This window comes from Mizuhopecten yessoensis, unplaced genomic scaffold (genome assembly GCF_002113885.1).
Source record: "Mizuhopecten yessoensis strain PY_sf001 unplaced genomic scaffold, ASM211388v2 scaffold715639, whole genome shotgun sequence".
NCBI lineage: Eukaryota > Metazoa > Mollusca > Bivalvia > Pectinida > Pectinidae > Mizuhopecten > Mizuhopecten yessoensis.
The window spans coordinates 10,151-22,918 of NW_018479717.1; the positions used below are offsets into that span (position 1 = coordinate 10,151).

The 12,768-nt window shown below is 37.3% G+C and overlaps 1 protein-coding gene across 1 annotated transcript in view; it reads left to right on the forward strand.

The window, feature by feature from the left end:
* LOC110441169 (polycystic kidney disease protein 1-like 2) overlaps positions 1–11,848 on the forward strand; it is a 21,110-nt gene extending 9,262 nt beyond the window's left edge. Inside the window, exons 3-7 of the mRNA XM_021484267.1 lie at positions 3,410–3,757; positions 4,573–4,835; positions 6,185–6,495; positions 7,141–7,282; positions 10,491–11,848. Of these exons, the coding sequence (XP_021339942.1) occupies positions 3,410–3,757; positions 4,573–4,835; positions 6,185–6,495; positions 7,141–7,282; positions 10,491–11,725 (2,299 nt within the window). The 3' untranslated portion in view covers positions 11,726–11,848. The remainder of the gene's footprint in view (positions 1–3,409; positions 3,758–4,572; positions 4,836–6,184; positions 6,496–7,140; positions 7,283–10,490) is intronic.
* The last annotated feature ends 920 nt before the right edge of the window (positions 11,849–12,768 follow it).

Consider the following 12,768-nt stretch of genomic DNA (forward strand, 5'->3'; position numbering starts at 1 on the left):
TTTTTTTCCTTCAATGCTCCGCGAGTTTAATAAACTCTCACCTACTACAGTACAAGCAACCTCCCTTAACATTTTTAAGAAACTTATAAACATGTCAAATATCAGTGAAGAGGAAGATGTGAGCGTTTCAAATGTATTCAAAAATAAAGGATCAAGGAAGGGTAATATCATACTTTGTCAACTTAGAAATGGATGTAGCAACTTAAATTTTGACCTATATATTGATAATTTAAAAGATAATCCTGTGTGATTTAAACCATGAAACTGTCTCACATTTTTTTCTTCACTGTCCTCTGTTTTCAGTCCAAAGAGCATTACTAAAAAATGAACTTGAACTTATTGGAAACCATAACCATTTTCATCTCACCAACTCACTATATGGCTGTCAAACATGTAACGAAGGTGTAAATATGGAAATTCTTAGCTCTATCCTAAAATATATAGTTAAAACTAAAAGATTTGTTGAATATCGAGTATAATACCAGGCAACTTGACACATTTTGAGTGAATATATATACACATGTATATATATTTGTAGATAATAACACTTATTTATAAAAACAACATCCATTCGTACAGGAGTGCATCTCTGGCTGGTTATCGTGATATTGTTATGCTTTCCTTTTATATTCTCCCATACTACCTATATCTTTAATTTTTAGTGTACATACTTTAGATCTGCAATTTCTCATATATGTACTCAAATGCATTACTGTGAATTATACCGCAATAATATTTACTATGGATCCTGTACAGTGTTCAGTTGAAGACCTAAACGTAACACAAGGACTGTGCGGTCTTCAATCTGATATTAAAGCTTGTATACTACATGTATATGCGGTCTATAACCAATATATATATATATATTTTACCTACATTGTATATTGCAGACCAAATCTAATTAATACACTATTCTATGGGAGTTATCCCCCTTCCCCCACCCACACCATATTTTATATAATAACCTCTTAATTATGTAAATATCTAATTAGATTTACAAACGTTAATTTTTGACAGTAAGCAAAATCTTATTATTATAAATTCAATCCATTATGTCCATATACCTACCATCAATATGGAGAGGACTTATATAGGCTATAAGCCTGTTGTCCAATCCTTTTGACAGTGTAACATTCTTCTATGTCAATAAAATATGTTGAAATGAAATTTTTATCCAAATTTAGTCTAGAGCATCCTTGGGCAAAGGGGACTAAACAGTGGGTGGGGACAGAGGGGTGGAGCGGAATAGGGAAATAGAGATAAACCTTTAAAATCCTTCTTCTACCATAAAGATTAAGGGATTTTATCTAGATTTGGTCTGGAACATCCTTTGGCAAAGGACTCTCAATTTTGTATAAACAGGGGGTTCGTTCCCCCTAGGGGCAAATAGGGGAAATAGAGGTAAAAGCTTTGTAATCCTTCTACCATGCATACAGATGAAGGGATTTTATCCCAATTATTTCTAGAGCATCCTTCTTGCAAGGGGACTCAATTTTGTATAAATGGTTGGTGTAGCCCCCCTGGGGGCATTAGGCGGGACCCAATAGGAGAAAAAGAAGTAAAATCTTGAAATGCCTTCTTCTACCTTGGGGAAAAAGAGATATTATCCTAATTTAGACTGGAGAATCATATGCATTAGGCCAGGGACTGAATTTTGTTTAAATTGTTGGTGTGGCAGGGGGCAGAAGGGAAATAGAGATAAAATCTTGAAATGCGTTCTTCTATCATATGGATAAAGGGATATTATCCTAATTTAATCTAGAGCATCATTGGTCAAAGGGGACTAACATTTGTATAAATTGTGGTTGTGGGCCCCCTGGGGCAGAGGGGTGGGTCAGAATATGGGAAACAGTGGTAAACCTTTAAAATTCTTCTTCTACCGTAGGGATAATGGATTTTTTTCCTAATTTGGTCTGGAGCAGCCTTGGGCCAAGACAACTCAATTTTGTATAAACAGTGGTTGTGGCCCCTTTGGGTGCAGAGGGGCAGGGCTCAATAGGGGAGTTTGAGGTTTAAATCTTAAAAATCCTTTTCTTTCTGTACCATTGGAGGGATTTGATCCAAATTAGGCCTGGAGCATCCTTGGGCAAAGGCAACTTACATTTGTATAAATGGAGGGTGTAGCCCCTCTGGGTGCAGAGTTACATGGCTCAGTAGGGGAATTTTAGGTTTAAGACTTCAAAATCCTTCTTCCTCTGTACCATTTGAGGGATTTTATGTAATAATTTCCCATGGTTGCTTTATTATCCAGGTAAACAATACAGGCCTGTTGTTCTAGTATCAAGATTTTCTTGGTAGATAAGTCCTTATAGATAATAAAAAATTCATGTACGGTTTTCCAACAGAATCACACCAGTTTATGCTGTAGAAATCTCATGGTTTCATAATATGGTCCTTAACCAATTTCGTAAGTTTATCAGGAAACATAATGACAGGTAAGTTATATGATGCAGTATTCCTTATCAAAGGTATGTGCCATATAGGAGATGATAACCAACCTGCTGTATCGAAGGTATGTGCCATATTTGATATAGGAGATGATAACCAACTTGCTGTATTAAAGGTATGTGCCATATAGGAGACGATATCCAACCTGCTGTATCAAAGGTATGTCCCCTATAGGAGATGATATCCAACCTGCTGTATCAAAGGTATGTCTCATATAGGATATGATATCCAACCTGCTGTGTTAAAGGTAGGTCCCATATAGGAGATGATAACCAACCTGCTGTATCAAAGGTTTGTGCCATTTAGAAGATGATAACCAACCTGCTGCATCAAAGGTATGTCCCATATAGGAGATGAAAACCAACCTCCTGTATTAAAGGTATGTCCCATATATGAGATGATAACCAACCTGTTGTATTGAAGGTATGTCCCATATAGGAGATGATAACCAACCTGCTGTATCTCATTATCATAGTGACCGAATATTGGACGTCTTCAGAGTCGGGGTTTTACTTCTGTACCCACTCATTGGACGCTTTGGAGAGTATTCCTTTTTCACCTATTCCATCTTTACATTGGTGTTTATCTATTATCCTAAACTTATGCTCTGTTGGGTTCTCCCCTTTATTAGTATACAATGCCTGCCTTATTATCCTATTATCTTTGGATATTATTTTTTTTACTATCCCTTAACCTTTGATCAACTATTTCAGTATCCTAATCGTTATAGAGATTGTCTTTTTGACTTCTGTTACACAGGTTTGCACCTGACCAACATATGATTTCCAAATAACTTGTTTTAAGGTGTTTTGAATTGTCTCCAAATTAGCATACATATACAACATGTCTTATTTAACATAACTATACATTATTCATTGTGACATTTTCCGACCTGCTACTTTAACCTCTACAGTGCATGTTGTATTATCTTTATCACATATGTAAATTTGTTTTTGACCAGCCCCTTTACCCGTGTACAACGCCTGTCCTGTGCACTGTCCCTTCTCCTGATGACCATGTTGACCAGTCTCATGTTCCATGGGATACCAACAGACGATCCTGCTGACCAGTTGAATTCTGGCGGCATCACACTGTCTCTGTCCGACATCATCATTGGAATAGAGAGTGGTCTCATCATGTTCCCTATTAACATTATCATCATGCAGTTGTTCACTAAACTAGAACCTAGACCTTCGGCTCTAGCCAGAGGGAAAAGTTCTCTGGCTGACTGTCCCAAGGAAGAGGACAAGTCCTTTGGACTTCATACCAGTAAGAGCAAAGGCAAAAAAGAGCAGAAAAAGCCCTTCCGGTAATTATGTACTCAATCAAACTCCATGAAAATATCAGAATATCAGTTTAAGGGTGATGGTGTGGTATGGAGAAGTGGTGTGGGAGGGAAATTTGGTTGTCAGGGAGATAAAATAATTAAATGATTGAAAAGAGGTGGTAAAAGGAAATGAGGTGATTCAAGGGAAAGAAGATGCATGAAGGAAAAGAGGTGGTAGGAAAAGACTTAATTGTGAAGACAAAAGCTATATGGAAGAAAGGCGTTAGAATGGGAAAAGTTATATGGGAAGTGGTGGTATCGAGTATGAAGGGTCGAATAAAATTTGGTATGAGGAGACAAGATCCGATGTGAAGGAGAACAGGTTATTAAGATGGTATGATGGGGAAGAGTTGATGAAGAGGAGAGAAATGTGTGCCGTAGAAGAAGGTATATACGGAGAAAAGGGGTTGTCTTCAAAAGAAGAGGTAGTATGAAGGAAAAGATAAAAATTGAAAAAGAAGTTGTATGGGGAGAGGTGATGAATGTTTTAGGTGGTGTGGAGTAAAATAAGGTAGCGAGGAGAAGAGATGATATGGAGTAGAATAGGTAACAAGGAACAGATAGAATGATGTAAAGTGGTATTAGGAAAAGGGGTGGTAAGGAACAAAAGAAGTAATGAGCAGGAGAGATGGAATGGAGTAAAAAAGTATTAGGATAAAAAGGTGGTATAGAGTAGAAGACGTAACGAAAAGAGATGGCATGGAGAAATAATTTGTTTTAAGACTTTGATATAGCAATCAATCATATAAACATTCAATATTTATTATATAACTATTTTCATCATTGTAATATTGTAGGTTTCCCTGGTGGGTGGTATATATTGCGTGGACATTGGTTCTGTCTGCCGCCTTGATTTCTTCCTACTTTGTCATGTTGTATGGTCTGATGTACGGCTACCAGAAGTCCATTGAATGGCTTGTGTCATTCTTTACCGCATTCTTCCAGAGTGCTTTAGTCACCCAGCCTCTCAAAGTGTTCATGTTTGCAGTGCTCATCGCCTTCATATTTAAGAAACCCGTTGAATTTGAAGCTCTTACCCGGAGGGACAACTTGAAGCTTAGTATGTTTTTATGCATAATATTCACTTGGGATAAGTTGATAGGCATACTTACAGTAACTTGCATCCAAGATTGCGCAAGGCACAAACGGTTCCTTGATTTTATCACATCTAAATAACATCTTAAACAAGTGCTAATTGTAATGGGGGACCATTACAGAAATCCCCTAAACCCCCGCAGTTATGTTCGCAGTGCAAAATAACACATACATACCAAATTTGAGTAAAATCGACCAATATTTGATTTTGACCAATCGGAGGCCGTGGCGGCCATCTTTGTTGACCAATCGGAAAATGAAAGCTCATTTACACACACCCTGACCATAACGAAGACTTCTGTAAAGTTTCATTAATTTCCAATAGTTTTCGAGAAATGTGTCGGAACAAAATTACGACGGAACAAGAAGAAGAATAGTAAGAAGAAGAAACGGAGTAAAATCAATAAGTCCCCCACTTCGTTTGGAGGACTTTATAAAACTAATTAAGATGGTGGTCAACAACATCTCTTATTTAGTTATTATGTACGCCGTGATCTTGTTCGACCCTTTCTCAAAAAACATATGTCATATCTTGCCGAAACTTCACATGATTAATAATGGGCATACGTAGTTATGCATTCAAGTCTTTATTTTCAGATTGTTGGCAAAGCAACCATGGCAGCATGGAGGCTTCTGATTGGTCGAAATCAAGATATTATCATAGCAACCACACAGGCTAGCTTCTAATTGGTCGCAATTTAGAAATTGTTCGATGCTCCAGTTTAGTATTGCATTGTTGGTGTATTATGGCATTGCGATTCTTTTCTGATGCATCTTTAATTTGCGACTATGGGGCCAATTTGGCAATACGAGATTTTCATACAAATGTTTTTTAACAAGACCTATGAAGAAATCACACAATTAAGTAAAACAATGAAATTAATTGAAACCTTGAACGGCCAGGTATTGTGTAATTTGTTGTTCCGTATGACTTACAGATCATGTAATAAGCACATCACATCACAAAAATCACAAGACATATTGGTTCAAAATATGCATATGTTAATATCAGTTCCGATTTGATATATTAAAATGTTATTCTTACATTGAGGAATATGAATATGTTCACGTGTGATAAACTGTAAGTGTGTGCATTGCACCATCTTAGATGAGAGTAAATGTATTATCTTATCCCAACTGGACATTCCTATTGATCCAGATATGTAATAGACATGTTCATCCTTTTGTTTCCGACCTGGTTTTCTACGAAACCTTAAATTAACAATGAACAAATAATATGAGAACAGTTTTAATGAATTTAAAAATTTAGGAACAGTGACGTAAAAACATGACATTAATATAACCATATTTCAGACCATGATGAGGATTATTGCCAAACGGAACTGTTGAAGAGGCAGGGGATAACGCTGTCCTCCGTAGAACCAGTGAAACTGGCAGTGCGCGCGGCCATGCCTAGAAAGGCATTACAAGCCATCAGGGAGAGGCTCCAACTGGAGGAGCACATCACTACCATCCTTAGGGAGATGATCATGTATTTTACCTTTGTGGCTATCGTGCTGTTCATGGTGCATGGCCATCAGGATGTGACCACCAACTACGGTGCCACTAAGACTACAGAAGACATGTTTGTGCATGGAACCTACACACGCGTCACTCTGAAACAGGTCTGTAATATACAAGTTACTCCTAAACTAATGTCAATATACACATATATTTACATTTGTGTTGCAATCCCACTAGATAACAGTACCAACTCATGATCCGCGACAGTAATACATGCCGAATGCTCCAATAATGAGCTTATCCCGTTTTCACAGTCGGAAGATAATCAATGCTTGTTAAACATGCTTGAGCAAAGTGGAACTATTTGTTTATTGCTCAACTGTGTATTTCTTCGCCATTGACAACACATCATCTTTCCCGCGGAAAAGGCTCGTGAAAATACCCTTTTTTTTCTTAATTTCAAATAATGAAAGTGAATGTAATAGAATGTAAATATAAGGTTTGAAATGCATCTTTTTAACATTTACGAGGATGTAAAACACAGTTCCGTTCAAATATTTTTTGAGAATATTTTTGAATGGAACTGTGTTGCATACCCTCATAAATGTTAAAAGATACATTTCAAACCTTAAGTGACATCATTACTGAGGTCAATACTCCCTTAACCTTCTGACTAAGGTCATACATACACATTACTCCTATAACAATGTAAACACGTGCCTCCTGGACTGATATCAGTTCATACGTCTGTACATGTACCTCGTGAACGTAGGTGTGACATTGACAAATGATTTTACAATTTACAGGTAAAGAAGGTTGAGGATATGTGGAAATACCTACAAGATACAGCTGTACCTATGCTATACAGCAACAACACGGGAATGATGGCTAATGGTGTTGGCTACTTGATAGGAACTGCAAGACTACGACAAAAACGCATAGAAAAGGGTGATTGTACAAACAGATCTTAAGCATGTTCAGAATCTGGACACTACCTAGTTACTCGCATCTATAACAGTTACTTGTATTTAAATACTTAACAGTTGCAGACATATTATAATAATTAAACTGCATATTATGTATTCAATATTTACTATCTGATAAATAAAACAATCTATTAATTATTTTACCCAGATGTATTGAATATATGAGACATAATAAGTAAAAGTATCTTGACGTCATCTACTTAAAGGGGCATCACGCTGAAGTAACTATTTTTTTGTCTTTTTTTCAATTACTACATAAACATATCAAGTGAGACTCCTTATGGAAAATAACGATCGGATTTGGCTGAAATAGATTCATAAAAATGATTAAAACTAAGATAATCATCGGTATTTTTACCTGTCTGACCAACGTTTTGTTCAGGGATTTCCCTCTACTAGCGCATGCGCATTGCACACCATTTCTTTGTAAACAAAATGACTGGCCATGTGAAGTTAGCCAAAGAAAAGTGTTGTACCGTGTCAGCTACGAAGCAAAAAGTTGCCAAATGGTCAAAAGCTAGCGCAAGGAGAACGTTACGGAATCATTATTACAGGTGGGAAGTATTCAAAGGAGAAAATAACTGCCCTAGCAGTTAGTACGGTGCATGTATTCTTCCGGATAGCCGGTTATAAGCTGAAATGGAATCGACAGAAATGCTAGCGCTGTTTATGTTATGAATAAATATCTAAAACTATAACCTCGCTAGTATCTTTGTCTGAGTTTGAACACAGATGAACTTAGTTTAATATGTCAATGAGCATGTATCGGAGAGAGTTTACTTTGTGTTTCTATAATTATACAGTGGTTTATGCGAAAGGAAGGGATAAGTGGCTGGTTAGTTTGATTTTGTTATGACGCCCTCCAAGGGTTAACTGTACACGTGTTGTGATAGCCACGGCGTATTCTTTCTCTGTCGGTACTCGTGATCGGGGTCAAATGAGATACGTGCGCTTTTAGATTTACATAATTTATGATATAACCGGGTTCAGTAAAATGGTATGATTAAATTATATTGCTGAATTAAACGATTTTGTTTTTGTTTTTACATACAAGATTTAAATTAGTACTAGTATGAATACCCGGCTTCCTCTGGCGCATCGACGCAATATATTGCAGCTAGATTAAAAAAAAGTCAAAATGACGGGCCAGGATGAATAACTGAGAAAGGATAACCTACTTCTAGTAAATATGATCGCGTAACATTTTTTTTTTAAATCGTGATTTTTCAACAGTTCATGTTAGCATATGTTGTTGACTTAGAATGTATGATCATGTAACAACCTTTTCTCTATAACCGAATTAATTTTCGAATTCAGATAGAAACTGAACATTTGTTTACGTTGTAAAAATGACGCGTGCTGCCGATAACTACGGCTTCTGTTTCGGTCAAAAATGAAATGATTAAAGAACATTTGACTCAACATAAAAAATGGCCCATTGACAAGAATGCTTTAATCTATGAAAAGTATTGAAAACATTTAATTATCAAGTAGCTTAACACGTCCCATATCTAACACATATTCTACATGTACACGTAGTGGTTTTGCCATACAGTTTGTGTCCGTGATGGCTAATATGACTTACTAAGTATTAGCGTATGGAGACAGTGGAAGTGGGAAAGAGAGTATACATACATTTTTATGCATGGTATAGAAACAAAAATTGGCCAAAGATATTGAGTTGTACAATGTAATAAAAAATCACAAACGTTTCTCTTTTTATACGCGTGTAGTTTGTCATTGCATATATGCACTTTATGAAAACATTTGAAAAGGGATATTCGTCTCGTGAATATTCCTTTTTACAGAAAGGTTTGTCCCATGATTGAAGAAAGGTGTTTAGCCCCGTACATATGTCACATCCCGGTATTAAATTTAATATCCTTCTTCTTTTGTAGGAATAAAAGGATTGGTCCATATTTGGTGTGGAGCATTCTTGGGTAAAGGGAAACCAATTTCGTATAAACTGTGGGTCTGGCTCCCCTGGGGGCTGAGGGGTGGGGCCAAATAGGGGAAATATAGCAAATTCTTTAAAATCCTTCTTCTGTAGGAATGAAAGGATTTGTTCTATATTTGGTCTGAAGCATCCTTGGATGAAGGGGAACCAATTTTGTATAAACCGTGGGTGTGGCTTCCCTGGGACCTGAAGGGCGGAGCCCAATAGGGGAAATAGAGGTAAAAACCTTTATATCCTTCTTCTACCATAGGGATTAAGAGATTTTATCCTTATTTAGTCTGTAGCATCCTTGGGCAAAAGGGACTCAATTTTGTATAAACAGTGTGTGTCCCCCTGGGGGCAGAAGGGAGGAGGGGCTCAATAGGGTAAACCTAGCAAATTCTTCAAAATCCTTCTTCTTTTGAAGGAATGACCGGATTTTGTCCAAATTTAGTATGAAGCATCCTTGGGTGAAGGGAAACCAAATTTGTATTAACGGTGGGTGTGGCTACCCTGGGACCTGAGGGGCGGGGCCCAATAGGGGAAATAGATGTAAAACCTTTAAAATCCTTCTTCTACCAAAGGGGTTAAGGGATTTTATCCTAATTTAATCTGGAGCATCCTTGGGCCAAGGGGACTCAATTTTGTATGAGCAGTGGGTGTGGTCTCCAAGGGGGCAGAAGGGCGGGGCCCAAAAGGGGAAATAGAGGTTAACCTTTAAAATCCTTCTTCTACCATAGGGATGAAGGGATTTCTTCCCAATTTGATCTGCAGGATCTTGGACAAAAGGGACTCAAATTTGTATAAACTGTGAGTGTGGGCCCCCTGGGGGCAGAAGGGTGTGGCCCAATAGGGGACACATAGCAAATTCTTCAAATACCTTCTTCTGTACTAGTGACAGGATTTTATCCTTATTTAACCTAGAGCATCCTTTGGCAAAGGGGACTCAATTTTGTATAAATGGTGGGTATGTGACCCCCATAGGGGCATAGGGGTGGGACTTTGTTTGAAGTTTGTTCTCGCTATATCTCAAGTACTGATTGGATCTTTCTGAAATTTCATATGTACTTACAGCACCTACTATGGAGTGCTATATCTTTACTTCATAACAATTATTTTAAACATATTCAGGTGAGCAATACAGGCCCTCTGGGCCTCTTGTTTTGTCAAACGGCATCTAGTATAAACAGCCCAATGAGTATTATTTTTTACACAACTGCATCTTTCGTTTCAGGTATAACATGTTACAGAGTTGACACTCGCTTGTATGCTTCGCTCTTTCCTGACCAAGATTGTGAAGTGCCATTTTCAACTGGTGATGAAGAATGGCGCCCATTTAATGCATCTTGGGCTTGGCCACTCCCTGAAGCAGCTAAATTTCCAACCAAAGACAGTGCTTGGAAATATCGTTCATCATTGGAACTAAAAACGCTTCCTTTTGTCGGAAGGTTCGCTTCCTATTCTGGGGGAGGTTATGTCACGGAGCTGCCAGCAGGCAGTGACGCTGCACACACTGCACTCAATGACCTCAGGTCCCAGCACTGGGTTGACCAGTACACTCGAGCAATTTTCTTGGAGTTCACTTCCTACAACCCCAATGTTGATCTGTTCACAGTGGCCGTTATCATATTTGAACTATCAAACATAGGGAATATCATGCCTTATTATCAATTTTTCTCCTCCAAGCTGAATCATTATGACTCTGACCTCGGTATTTTTGTGGCTGTATGCGAGTCACTTTTTCTGGTGTACCTGATAGGTTTCACTTATTTCGAAGTGAAGAAGTTCACAAAATTGCGGAAAACTGAGTACTTCTCCGACTCCTGGAATTATATGGAAATTATGATCATTGTGCTTGGTTATTGTACTCTTGGGTTATTTTTTCAGAGACTTGTTTTAGTGGACAGTGTTCTGTCGGAATATAGGAAAAATGGACCCAACAAATTCACTAGTTTCTACACCGCCGTGTTTTGGGACTTCGTTTTGACATATATCATGGCCGTTTTAGTCATGTTAGTAATTCTGAAAGTTTTCAAATTATTCCGCTTCAACACTAATACAACCGTCCTTATGCAAACGTTGGGGAATGCGAGAGGGAGTATGTTGAATTTTGCATTTTTGTTTTTCACTTGCTTCATGGCATTCGCTCTCTTTGCACACCTGGTATTCGGTTATTGGATTGTAGACTATAAAGATGTGGGAAGCAGTATAATAACCCTCAGTAACTTTCTACTCGGTGTTTCAGACTACAACAAACTCGAACAGGCTAACTCTGTACTTGGACCCGCCTTCTTTTTCGTGTTTGCTTTCCTCATCCAGTACATTCTGTTGTCTGTGTTTGTAGCCATCATTCTAGAGGCCCAGAGTCTCTCTCGAAAGGCAGGTAAGAATGACATTGCCCTCACAAAGTTTGTCTGTGAGCGGTTCCTGCTTATGATAGGATTCCTTCAACGATCGGATTACAAGTGATGTTGACTATTTTAATTTATTCAATTCAAATGGTGTACATTTGAACAATTATGTTTAATGTTTGCAATAAGATTAAATTGTTTTTGTTCCTCTTTTCTTTGTTAATAAAATTACTGAATTATCTTTCAATGAACTTTTGTGACTAGAAATTAGAATTGTATCGCGTTGTATGTTTAAACCAAGAAAAAGGTAAATAGATAAATGATTTCCGATCGCATTTAACATTCTTACCACAAATCAAAGTATCCATTCGATATTCCTTCCAGATATTAATGTGGATATTAAACCTCTACACACAAAACGATTGTTGAAACTTAGGTTACGGCCAGTTCAGATACACTGTCGTGGCTCTAGCGACTTTTTTTTTATTTATTTTTTTAAGGTTTGACCAATTGTCATAATGATCAAGTGTGAGAATTTTTTGAATAAATTCGTATTTAATGTTCCAAAGTCAGGGCCAAGGTTACTGATACTATTTATGAAAAGGATATGTTGAACGGATTTAATCATTTTAGCACGAAATAATCAATTCGCATGAAATACTCATCAAAACAGTGCTTATTCCTCAAATAAAACACAATTCTTACTGCAGCCCCCTTTCATTGATTTTCAGGATATCAAGTTCCCTAATGTGCTTTTTATGCAAAACGTGTCAAAGTAAACAAAACAGTATCATGCATTCACTGTTAAATGGTTCCAATGATATTTCCAGTGGAATATAGCAATTGACTATGCGTGACGTCGTATCTTGCAAATAACCATTTTACTCTTTTATCAGTTATGGTTATAAGATAACTGCATTCTGATTTCTACAGCATTTGTGTAAGTGACAGGACAATTTCCACGTTAACTAATATAGTTAACAATCATTTTTTCTATCATATAAAGAATGGGTAGATGATTTACTGCATATGCCCATTTTTGGAACTTGTTTTCCCATCCCGTCCACCCCAATCTTAATTCTGAAAGCTAATGCACAAATACATGTAATGGCAATAAATCATACTATTTCATGACGATTCCTAAAATATGAAACATTTTCG